The 11214-nt window shown below is 64.4% G+C and overlaps 4 protein-coding genes across 6 annotated transcripts; 2 read left to right on the top strand and 2 right to left on the bottom strand.

Annotated features, from left to right (window-relative positions):
• Positions 1 to 193: 193 nt before the first annotated feature.
• On the bottom strand, positions 194 to 3280 carry CLDN6 (claudin 6). Its single transcript, XM_077140340.1, has 2 exons — positions 3134 to 3280; positions 194 to 1536 (listed from the first exon to the last, which is right to left on the bottom strand). Exon 2 carries the CDS (start codon positions 1517 to 1519, stop codon positions 854 to 856), a length of 666 nt encoding a protein of 221 aa, XP_076996455.1. The 5' UTR covers positions 1520 to 1536; positions 3134 to 3280; the 3' UTR covers positions 194 to 853.
• Positions 3281 to 3887: 607 nt separating this feature from the next.
• TNFRSF12A (TNF receptor superfamily member 12A) lies at positions 3888 to 7275 on the top strand. Its single transcript, XM_077142046.1, has 4 exons — positions 3888 to 4022; positions 4744 to 4848; positions 5095 to 5229; positions 5314 to 7275. The coding sequence occupies exons 1-4, from the start codon at positions 3929 to 3931 to the stop codon at positions 5367 to 5369; spliced, it is 390 nt and encodes a 129-aa protein (XP_076998161.1). The 5' UTR covers positions 3888 to 3928; the 3' UTR covers positions 5370 to 7275.
• Positions 6175 to 7538, bottom strand: HCFC1R1 (host cell factor C1 regulator 1). Of its 2 annotated transcripts, XM_077142044.1 has the most exons (4): positions 7351 to 7538; positions 6980 to 7033; positions 6740 to 6868; positions 6175 to 6514 (listed from the first exon to the last, which is right to left on the bottom strand). In XM_077142044.1, the coding sequence occupies exons 1-4, from the start codon at positions 7443 to 7445 to the stop codon at positions 6379 to 6381; spliced, it is 414 nt and encodes a 137-aa protein (XP_076998159.1). In that variant the 5' UTR covers positions 7446 to 7538; the 3' UTR covers positions 6175 to 6378. The 2 variants fall into 2 exon arrangements, with proteins under 2 accessions (XP_076998159.1, XP_076998160.1); XM_077142045.1 differs by lacking the exon at positions 6980 to 7033 and having other exon boundaries at positions 7351 to 7527.
• Positions 7539 to 7563: 25 nt separating this feature from the next.
• Positions 7564 to 11195, top strand: THOC6 (THO complex subunit 6). 2 transcript variants are annotated; one of them, XM_077142042.1, is made up of 13 exons: positions 7564 to 7873; positions 9129 to 9244; positions 9354 to 9418; positions 9508 to 9611; positions 9695 to 9732; positions 9813 to 9861; positions 9989 to 10060; positions 10139 to 10241; positions 10322 to 10371; positions 10457 to 10519; positions 10630 to 10740; positions 10824 to 10958; positions 11040 to 11195. In XM_077142042.1, the coding sequence occupies exons 1-13, from the start codon at positions 7835 to 7837 to the stop codon at positions 11118 to 11120; spliced, it is 1026 nt and encodes a 341-aa protein (XP_076998157.1). In that variant the 5' UTR covers positions 7564 to 7834; the 3' UTR covers positions 11121 to 11195. The 2 variants fall into 2 exon arrangements, with proteins under 2 accessions (XP_076998157.1, XP_076998158.1); XM_077142043.1 differs by lacking the exon at positions 10824 to 10958.
• Positions 11196 to 11214: the final 19 nt, after the last annotated feature.

Genomic DNA, 11214 nt, shown 5'->3' with positions numbered 1-11214 from the left:
CAGCTGCTAGGCAGGGAGGACCGGGTGCCCCCCTCGGGGACAGCAGGCCGGGGCTGCTCCAGGCAAACCACATCCAGGCCTCATGGGCTCTGGGGCCTGTGCCCGGGACAGAAGCAGCAAAGAGGGTGACAACTGGCAGCAGTCATGGGCTCAGGCCGGCTAGACACTCAGCAGCCCCCCAGCGACACCAAGGGCCGTAACAAAACACTCTTTATTTAGTAAAATGTTTAGTGAGCTTGGGGTGGGGCACAGGCAGAGACGTGCAGTGGGCAGGGGTGGGGGTGGCTGGAGGTGAAAGCATCAGGGTCTGCTGCACAGTGGGGACTCCAGGAGGGGGCGTGACCCCAGGATGTAGGAACCAGGTGAGGGGCGCGGAGGTGGGGGTTCTTTGGTAACTTGTCTGCTGCTCCTGAAGATGCTAAGAGGCTCGAGAAGCTCTGGGAGGCCCCAGAGGCCTGCCCCGGGAGAAGGGTGCCCCTGCAGGGCCAGGGAAGCTCCTCCAGCAGCAGCTTGTCTAGGGACAGGCATCTTGTTGTTAAAGAAAGCAGCCCCTTCACACGGGCCGGCAGCTCCAGGTTTCTGCCTCTGAGGTTTAGAGGAGGGCGGGAGATCTAGAAACTCCAAAACAGCACCTTTTTGGCTGCATCCTCCAAAGGTGAGACACCAGCAGCAGAACCCAGGGTGGGAAATCTGAGTCATCTGGGCTCACTTATCCAACGGGTAAAAACAAACACGATTAAAACTGCAAAGAAGCAAACACAAAAAAATACAAAAAACACCCAACCCCAAGGCCGTTAAGTATCCCCATCTCCTGGCTGGCCCCAGCTCCAAGGGGAAGGCGCCCCCACCCTCCTCAGACGTAATTCTTGGTGGGGTACTCGGAGGGCCCCCGAGAGGTACCATGCGGGGTGGGCACCGAGTAGCGGGCCGTGTAATGGCTGGAGGCCCGGGAGCCCCCCGAGGGGCACGTGCAGCACAGCAGTCCCCCGCCCAGCATGAGCAGGGCAGCTGCCGCCCAGCCCAGGTAGAGGGACGCCCCCAGCTCCCGCTTCTGGGCCTCGGCCACCAGGGGGTTGTAGAAGTCGCGGATGATGGTGTGGGCGGTCCAGCAGACAGGGACAAGCACCAGGGCCCCCGCAAGGACGAAGATGACCCCGGAGGTGAGCACCAGGCGGGCCTTGGAGTCCTCGTCCTCCATGCAGGTGGTGCACTTGGCCCCGGCAAGGTAGACCAGCAGGCCGAGCAGGGCCAGCAGGAGGGCGACGACGCAGAGGGCACGGGCGGCCTGCAGGTCCTGGGGCAGCGCCAGCAGCGAGTCGTACACCTTGCACTGCATCTGGCCGGTGCTCTGCACCACACACGACATCCACAGCCCCTCCCACACCACCTGGGCCACCACGATGCTGTTCCCGATGAAGGCCGTCACCTTCCAGAGAGGCAGGGCGCAGGACACCAGGGCATTCACCCAGCCGAGCAGTGTCAGGATGATTCCCAGGATCTGCAGACCCACCGAGGCCATGGCAAGACAGAGGGCAGCTGGGGACAGAGGCAGAGCAGAGTTAAGAGGGGTTGGCCCGGACCCCCCACTCCCCGCTCCCGCCCCTTCAGGGCTAACCCCACGCCCCGTGCCTCTGCTACCAGGCACTGGACGCGCAAGAACATTTCCCCTGGGAGCAGAGACACTGCACCCTGTAACCCAGGCGAGGAACGCTCTAAGGCTCAGCTTCTCAAGGGCAGAGCGGCCACTGCACCCTGCGGCATTTATTTTCCTTCCTAGTTATGCAACCGAAGCTGGCTTAGACGGCAGATCAGCACGCGAGATAGTGAGTTATCACTGGGCCCCAGGCCCCACTGCTTTGACGATGTTTCATCAAGTAGCAAAGTGGCAATAGCGGGCACAAGAGGACAGTGCAGCCAGCAGGTGGCTTTGGCCGGGTGCACCGATGGCCGACTGGCCTCAGCTGGAGTCTCGGGTGCAACACCAAGGCTCCGAGTGTCCTCCCGCCTCCACCTCACCACCAACCCCGCACCCCAACCGGCACCAAGGGCCCTGGGCATGGCTACCAGCTTGTTCTCAAGATGTTCTCTCCCCCCAAGCTTGCCGGTCCCACCCTCCTGGGGCCACCTCCTTCCCAGGTGCACGTCCTGCCCAGCCCCCACCAATCCTAGGCAGCCCGAAAGGCGGAAGAAAAAAAGCACTAATCTTCAGATCCAAAAGCGTTTCTCCCCCAAGGCTACCGCAGCGTCCCAGACCCGCCTTTCTGCTCTTCCCAAAGGCAACCCCTCAAGGCTGGGGGCATTTCCCTGTCCTTTGATTCCTCAAATGCCATGCCAGTGGCCTCGGTGGTCACAGCTGCCCTAAAAGGAGCTCAACCCCGGGAGTGAGGCCAGTGAGCCAGCTCCTCCACCTCCCCACACCTGCCCCCTCCTCCTGCCCGGGCCAGCCACCTGTCCCCCTTCACATTTTTAATTGTCCTTTGGGGGTGACCCGGCAGATCAACTGCTGGGGTTCAGGGCCCTGCTGGGGTTTCCTGTGGCCCCAAGTTCTCCCCACACGTGTAGGGTCTGAACTCAGCGCCCGCCCAGCAGGGACCCGGAATCTCCTCTGGCGGCTCAGGCTCCCGGGCCCCCAGTGGCCGCTGCCCTCGCCCCTTCCCTTCCACCCCTTCCAGGCTCAGCTCAGGCCGAAGGACCACGCCTGCTCTCGGTCCCTATTTTCCTTCCAAGGCGGCGCAAATAAGGGTGCCCCAGCCCCCGCCCCCGCCCCTCGCAGCCCCTAGCCTGGGGGCCGCCCGTCCCCAGGGGTTTGATGGCGCTGGCGGCAAGGTCCTCTCCCGCAGGTGCGGGGGGGAGGGGCGCCCCGCCCCCGAGAGTCCGCGCAGGTGGGGGAGGGGCGCCCGGGGTTTCGGTGCCTTTGTCCCGGGGGAGGGGAGGAAGGGCGTTTAACCCTTCCCGAGCCGCAGAAGGAGCCCACCTGGCACGCCGACTGCGGCGCAGACCCCCGGCCGGGCTCGCGTAGGCCCACATGGGGCCTACGGCCCCCCACGCGGCCCCCGACCGCGCCGCCGCCACCCCTGGTCCGGCTCCTGCAGACGTTTCCCCCACCCCACCTCAAAAGCTTCTCCAAACTCACCTAAGAGTCCAGAGGGATTCGCAGGGGCGGGCCGAGTGTGGGGGTCAGGACGGAGGCGGGGGTCTTAAGAAGACAATGACGTCACCCGACCACCGCCCCCGGGGAGGGGCTGCGACCCCCGCCCCGACGGCGGCAAGCGTGCGAGTCCCAGCCTCATCGGAGGGGGGCGTTCGAGACTCCGAGCGCTGCGCCCGCGCCCTCCCGGGGGGTCGGACTCCCGCTGGCTGGACCCGCAGCGTGTCCGCGCGTGGAGCGTGTCCGCGTGTGGAGCGTGGAGCCAGACGGAATCCCGGATCCGCGGCTGCCTGGCGTGGTGCCCCGGGGAATTCACCGCACCTTCCCGAGCCTCAGTTTCCTACCCTGCGAGACGGAGACTGCACTTCAGTAGTCACTACGCTCTAAGGTACTGATGAAACGGAACACGGTGACCCCTCAATAGTTAGTCTTTTTGCTGTTCTACTTTTGTACCCCCAGGACCTTTAAGAAGGTTGCGGTTATCTGTGCAACGTGCTGTTTCGCGTTCGACTCCCCCACTGCCCCGCAGATCGAGCACCGAGGGGACAGGGCCGGCCTCGGTGCGGTGGGGTCGGGAGGGCCAGCGCGCGCAGGCGGTGTTTGCTGATCGACTGTCTAAGCGCGGCGCGTGGGGCGGGGCGCCTGGAGCCCGGCGGGCGCGGGCGGGGCGCTGGCCGGAGACTCCGCCCCGGAAGGCGGGGGCGGGGCGGGGCGGCGGCGGCTGCGAGGCCCCGCCGGCGGGCGGCGGGAGCAGACGGCGGCGGCCGCGGGACGCGCACCATGGCTAGGTACTCGCTGCACCGGCTGCTGCGGCTCCTCGTGCTGGGACTCGGGCTCGCGCTGCTGGGTGCGGCGGCCGGGGAGCAGGCGCCAGGTATGCCGGGCGCGGGGCCGGGCTGGCGGGAGTGGGGCCCGGGATCCGGAAGCCGGGATCCGGGGCCAGGCAGGACCGGGCAGAACCCGGGGACCAGGCGGACGTGGAGGGGATCCGGGACCAGGTGATCACTAAGCACCGCGCGCCCTGGCTGGGGGAGGTTCCATCCCCGTCCCGAACTCCATCAGCAGTACCGGCCTCAGTTTCCCCGCCTGGGAGAGCGGGGGGGAGGGTTCGGTTCTGAAAGTCGGGACTCGAAGAGGAAAGTTTGGGGGCGGGATGTCTCCTGCGGAAAGGGAGCACGCCCCCGGCCTGGCGGTCCCTAGGGGGTCGGCCCGGTCCCAGTGACGAAAGAGGGGGGCGGTCGAGAGCCATGGGGGTCTGTGCGCCCCTATGCCATGTGGGGGTGCCCCCTTCCGTCCGGTGACTTCAGGGCCTAGCTATGCGGGGGGAGGGGCTGGGGTCGGGCCCAGCGCCCGGGAGTGACTCACCCGCCGCCGGGGGTGGGGGTTGTGGGGGACCTGACCCCCCCCAGCGGCCCGCGCCGCGGCTCCCCCTTCCCACTGCCGCCGTGTCCCGGTCGGGCCGTGCGGTCACCTGTGAGGAATGCGACGGGGGGAGAACGCCGGTGACTCACGTTATTCGAGCCGGCGGACCCTGACCTCAGCCCCCAGAATAGCCGCGGCCCGCCTCCAGCCTCTGACCCGCGCCCCCTCCCCAGGCGCCGCCCCCTGCTCGCGCGGCAGCTCCTGGAGCGCGGACCTCGACAAGTGCATGGACTGCGCGTCGTGTCCCGCGCGGCCGCACAGCGACTTCTGCCTGGGCTGTGAGTGGGGGGCGGGGCCGGTGACGGGGGGGTCCCCGGAGTGGGGGAGGGGTGCCGGGGAGGACGGGGCGGAGGCCTTCGGAATTGGAGGCCGAACTGACCGGGGAGAGGTGGGAGTGGGGAAGGGGCTCTGAGCAAGGAGGGGCGGCGATCGGTGAAAAGTGTGAGGTGCAGGTCGAGGGGAGGGCTGGGGCGCGAGGTGACACGGGGGGAGGGGGGCGCGGTCTGACCAGGCCCCGCCCCCAGGCGCGGCGGCCCCTCCGGCCCCCTTCCGGCTGCTGTGGCCCATCCTGGGGGGCGCCCTGAGCCTGGTGCTCGTGCTGGGGCTGCTTTCCGGCTTCCTGGTCTGGAGACGGTGCCGCAGGAGAGAGAAATTCACCAGTGAGTGTGCCCTGTCCCTCCCCGCCCGAGCCCCTGCGCCCCGCGGTCTTACCCCGTCTCACCACAGCCCCTCTTTTCTTGCAGCCCCCATCGAGGAGACCGGCGGGGAGGGCTGCCCCGGCGTGGCGTTGATCCAATGAGAGTGACACCCCTGCCAGCCCGGGCCGCGCGCGGCCATCATTCATTTCACTCATTCATTCTGGAGCCAGCCCCCACCCTACCCCCCCAATGGGGGAAGGGGCGGCCGACAGGTTGGGGGAGGTGCCACCTCTCCAAGGCCTGAGGCCGGGGGTCACTGAGGCCTTTTGAGGTGTCTGATGGCCTTGTCTTTGGCTCCAGGACAGAAAAGCTCCATCCTGGCTTACCCAGGACAGCCGACACTAAGGACCTGCAGCATTTGCACACGGGGAGGGAGCGCCCCCATCCCGTACCCTGGGGGGGCCTGGCTGGCTTGAGGGGCACATACAACACTAGGCCCACCCTACGCGGACGTATGAAGCTCCACCACGGGGTCTCAGCCGCGGGCTTAGGGACCTCTGTTCTTGACACTAGGGGCTGGCCCTCTAGGGGGGCTGGCTCTAGGACACTGCCCCCACCAGCCCCCAAGGGAGGGGAGATATTTATTCGGGGGGGGGAGCGTGTGTGCGGGGGACGATAGAATTTATTAATAAAAGAATCTTTAACTTTAAATGGGTCGGAGAGTGGAGAGTGGCATGATCCTCGGGCTGGCTCCGGCACCAGAGGGAGGCGGTGGGGGTGAGTCAGCCGGCGCGGGGGCGGGGGCGGGGCTCTGACTCAGGCATTCTCAATGCCTGAGCCCTGCCTGCCAGGGGCTGGCCGGCGGGCCCGTTTTCCAGGGATGATCTTGAGAGAAACCCCAGCATCCCGCGTGCCAGCCACCCCCACCCCTCCCCAAAGTTCTGGGCTGCCAGAATGAAGCCTTCGTTTCCTCGTTTCCTCGGTAGTCTTTATTCAGTTCTCCTGGGCCGGAAATGCCTCCTTCCCGGTTCTCCTGCCCCTCCCAGCCCAGGGCTCCACGGGGCTCCACAGGGCTCAGGGACTGTGTTGGGGGGACAATCCTGGTGCCCAGAGGCTTGGCCTGGCCTGGAGGGGGGCAAGCAAGGCTGTTGGTCCTTTCAGGGGGAGCACTCAGAACTCCATTCCGTCTCCAGAAGGGGTAGCAGGATAGTGGGGGCTGGGGGTGCCCCCCAACCTCAGCAGCCGCAGAGCTTCAGGAATCAGGTTCCCAGGATAGCGCCAGAGAAGCAGCTCAGAGCAAGGGCTCCTGAAAGAGGAAGTTACAGTGTCAGGGCATGGGGCAGAGGCTGACCTAGAAGAGCCCCCTCCCACCAAGCCCTGGTCCCCAGGGGCCTGTGGCACCTTCCAAGGAGCAGAAACAGACACAGTGATCAGCTAGGAGCTAAAAATAGCAGAATGAGGCAAGGCCTGGAGGTTGACTCTGAGGACGGGGTTTGATCCCGCACGAGGGCCAGCCTTTGGGATTGCCTACCTGAGTGGGGTCAGGGCTGGGGGAAATGTCATGGGGGGGCTGCAGTAGGGGTGGTCATTGTGCAGGCTGAGTCGAGAGAAGTGGGTGGCCATGTTCTCCTCGGACAGGAACTGCTTGCGCAGGGGCTCCCTGGGGGAAAGAACGGGGAGCACGTGGGCTGGGGTACAGGGAGGAGAGGCGGCCTGATGGCCTGAGGAGGCAGAGACCTTGCTGGGAGTGCCTCCCTGACCCAGGACTCACGGCTCCTCCTCCAGGCGCCGCTTGGTGCTCATGGGCATAGATCGGAGAGGGGAGCTGAGAAGAGAAGAGAGCCTGGTGCACCCCATCCTCCCGGCCCCATCTCGAGGAGCGGCCCACCTGAGTCTGCAGCGTCAGCCAGGAACCCCGAGCCCCATCTCTCGCCAGAGCTGACACCCAAGTCACTTCCCTCTCCCGGGCCATCCAGCAGGGAGGTCTCGGCCCTGGGTCCCCCAACTCCTTCCTCGCCTCAGCTCATGCCCAAGCCCCGCGAGCTCCCCCCGCCGCGAGTCCTTCAGCAGCCCAGCCCTGAGCCCCCAGCCAAAGCCCCGGTGCTCCCAGGCCAGGCCCGCCCCGGGCCCCCCCACACACACCTGGCATCCAGGCTCCGAGTCTCCCCCGAGGCGGCCCGCAGGTCGCGCCGGGCCCGACCAGGGGGGCCTCGCTCCAGTGGCTGCTGCAGAATCATCGGGGCTCGGGGGTTTCGCGTGCCGGGGGGGGGGGGCCGACCCTCCGAGGGCGTGGCCAACGCGAGAGGCGTGGCTTTGGGCGCGCGAGGCGGCGAGGTTCCGCGCAGGCGCGGGTGTCCGGCGGTGCGCGGCTGGCTGGCGGGCCTGCTCGGCCGGTGGGGGAGGGGGTCCGGCGTGGCGGGACTGCGGTGGGTGCCACGCGGTGCCGCGAAGCTTTCCGGCGCTCACCTCGGCTCCCGGGGCTTGGGGCGGTGCACGGCGGCCGCCTTCGCGCTGAGCGGGCAGAGGTTGGGGCGGTGGGGCGCGCGGAGAGCAGCCGCTCACGGGCACGTCCGGTCTCGGGAGGCCGCGTAGTGCTCGAGGTGCTCTGGGACTTGTAGTCTTCGAGATGGAGCGGGCCGCGCCGCACGCGGTGCCGCTCGGTCAGGTGAGGCGGGCGCGGGGCCTCCTGGGGTTTGTAGTCCAGGCCTGATTCGGACGGGGCGGGCGAGGAATCGCGTCCTGGACGGGGCTGTTTGTTGGACTGGAATTCGCACCCGGGGGTTCGGGGCGAAGAGGAACCTGTTAGTGCTGCGGAAGGGCGTGTAGAGGGGGCGCACCTAGCATGGCAGTCATGTTTGGGGGGCGAGTTAGAAGTCGGTGTGTTATTATACTGCTGCATCTCGGGTTATTTCCCTGGAACCAGAAAATAACTGCCGCAATCCATTAGTTAATAATGGCTGTATGGGGGTCATTTATTGCTTAGTGTAGATAAAATATAATGCTATGGCTTAATATACGTAAAGTCTTTGCATGATACCTAGTACCCAGTTTGCTCTCACTAATATCATTTACCTGATATTTTGCAGTTTGTTGTCTGGTCTTCTAGATGTTGAGATATCCCCAAGTGCCTTTAATCTTCTACAGAACTCCCTAGTCTTTTTGTAGTAATTTACATTTGAGAGGTGGGCAGGCAACGGTCGCTCAGTGGCAGAGTTCTCGCCTGCCATGCTGGAGACCCGGGTTCGATTCCCGGTGCCTGCCCATGCAAAAAAAAAAAAAAAGAATTGAGAGCTGCCTTTCACTGTGGTGTGAAAACATCAACACTGTATTTTTTTATTGCATTAGTGAATAGATGTTGAATTTACTTTCCATTGTGATCAAAGAATGCTTTTATTTTAGAAAACTATTAAAAAGGAATTCCTAAGCAAGCTTATTCTCTTTAGTGACCCCTTTAAACAAAGATCAAACAAAAAACCCTTCTCTCTAAACCAGTTTTTCGTCATTGTGATAAGCATATGTATATGTGTAACTAAATTATCACTCAACTATATAAAAAAATTATTTCTAACCAAAGAAAAAAAAAGTCAGTGTGTTTTCCTGTGGTGGTAACAGCCCCTTTTAAGCACTTTCTGTGTGGCAGTGTCTTATATACGTCAGCTCCTCTTATCGTGACAAAACCTCCCATGAGTCCCATTCGACACTTTTGTGGAAATCCAGAGGAGAGACAGGCTGGGGCGTGCTCAGGGTCCCACTGGGCTGCACACCTGACCCTTCCTAACTCACCTCTTGGAGCTGGCCTCCGGGCCCTCTGGGCAGGTGCCCTCTTGGAGGGTTGGGTCCCTGGAGGGCCGAGAAGCGTGGGCAGGGGGCTGCTGGGCTAGTGGAGGTCCCAGAGGGCCTCAGCCAGCTTCTGCCCACAGGTGGAAGTGTTTCAGGCCCTGCAGCGACTCCACATGACCATCTTCTCCCAAAGCGTCTCGCCCTGCGGGAAGTTCCTGGCGGCTGGCAATAATTACGGGCAGATCGCCATCTTCAGGTACCCACGACCCCTGTACCCCAGCACCTGTTCACCCTGGCATGTGGCCTTACTGGGACTGGTTCCCCACACCTCTGGCTCTCTGGGTTCCCTCCCCTCTTCCCTTCAGCTTGTCGGCTGCTTTGAGCTCAGAAGCTAAAGAGGAAAGTAAGAAGCCAGTGGTGACCTTCCAAGGTGGGTGCAGCTGCCGGCTCTGGCTTTGGGGACCCCAGGGTGGAGGGGGTAGCAGGATAGGGTCACTGAGGTTTTGCATCTCCCTCTAGCCCATGATGGGCCCATCTACAGCATGGTCTCCACTGATCGACATCTGCTCAGTGCTGGGGATGGGGAGGTAAAGGCCTGGTTTTGGGCCGAGATCCTCAAAAAGGTGAGCATGAGGCTGGGGAAGGGCTGGGGTGACCAACCCCAGAGAGGGCCTCTTAGGTCACCTGGTGTTTTCCCGCCATAAAGGGCTGCAAGGAGCTGTGGCATCGTCAGCCCCCCTACAGGTGAGCCAGGTCAATGGGGCGGGGGTGAGTGCGGGCACAAAGGTACCGCCTGTCAAAGGTGACCACTTTTCCTCTCCCAGGACCAGCCTGGAGGTGCCCGAGATCAATGCGTTGCTGCTTGTCCCCAAGGTCTGAGGCCCTTCAGCCCGCTCTGACCCTTCGCCCTGCCCTGTTCTTGGCCCCAGCTTTGATCCTTTGCCCTATCTCTGCCCTGACTTGTGATTGGCTTCCGGCCCCGCCCTGCCTTCCTCTGCAGGAGAATTCCCTCATCTTGGCTGGGGGAGACTGCCAGCTGCACACTATGGACCTTGAAACCGGGACTTTTACGGTAAGCTGGGCTCGGGGGGGGGGGGGGGGGGGGGGGGCCTCTTCCCGGGCCTGCCCTGACGTGGTCGTCTCCGGGCAGCGGGCCCTCCGGGGCCACACAGACTACATCCACTGCCTGGCGCTACGGGAGAGGAGCCCCGAGGTGCTGTCGGGTGGCGAGGATGGGGCTGTGCGGCTTTGGGGTAAGGAGGTGGCTGGGTGGAGGGAGAGATGGGGGCGCGCTGGGGTGAGGACGGCGCCTGTCACTGTTCTCTCTGCATAGACCTCCGCATGCCCAAGGAAGTGCAGACCATCGAGGTGTACAAGCATGAGGTGAGGGCACGTGTCCCGCGCCCCCCCACCCTCCCTGTCCCCAGGCACCCCCTAGGTCTTCACCCCTCGCCCCCTTCCTTCCCAGGAGTGCGCCAGACCCCACAACGGGCGCTGGATTGGGTGCCTGGCCACCGACTCCGACTGGATGGTGAGTGGGGCCCAGTGCAGCATCGGGCAGGGGGTGAGGGGACGGCTGTGGGCCCCGCCTGCTGAGGGGCGGGGGCTCACAGGGGCCGCGGACCCCGCCTGTGCGCCCAGGTCTGTGGAGGGGGCCCGGCCCTCACCCTCTGGCACCTCCGATCCTCCACGCCCACCACCATCTTCCCCATGCGGGCGCCGCAGAAGCACGTCACCTTCTACCAGGACCTGGTGAGACCCTGTCTTACTTCTGCCGCCCCTGCCGGTGCCCCTCTCCTGCCCTGAGCCCCAGGCCCCCTCCCTGCCCTGCACAGATCCTGTCGGCCGGCCAGGGTCCCTATGTCAACCATTGGCAGCTGAGCGGGGAGCTCAAGGCCCAGGTCCCCGGCTCCTCTCCTGGGCTGCTTAGCCTCAGCCTCAACCAGCAGCCGGCGGCCCCTGAGTGCAAGGTGGGAGCAGACCTTGGCCTGTGGGGACCCTGGGAGGCAGGGGGCCTGCGGCCAGGCCGGTCACGCCCCTCCTGTCTGCAGGTCCTGACGGCCGCAGGCAGCAGTTGCCGGGTGGACGTGTTCACCAACCTGGGGTACCGAGCCTTCTCCCTGGCCTTCTGACCCTGCCACACCCCCGTCCCAGGACTTTGCAGCGTTTTTGTTTTTATTTTTTACAAATAAACATTCAGGGTTTTCTTCCGTGTGCATTCTTCCC

This window comes from Tamandua tetradactyla, chromosome 23, assembly GCF_023851605.1.
Source record: "Tamandua tetradactyla isolate mTamTet1 chromosome 23, mTamTet1.pri, whole genome shotgun sequence".
Lineage (NCBI taxonomy): Eukaryota > Metazoa > Chordata > Mammalia > Pilosa > Myrmecophagidae > Tamandua > Tamandua tetradactyla.
The sequence above is the reverse complement of the archived record's forward strand: the minus strand, read 5'-3'. Positions and strand labels throughout refer to the sequence as shown.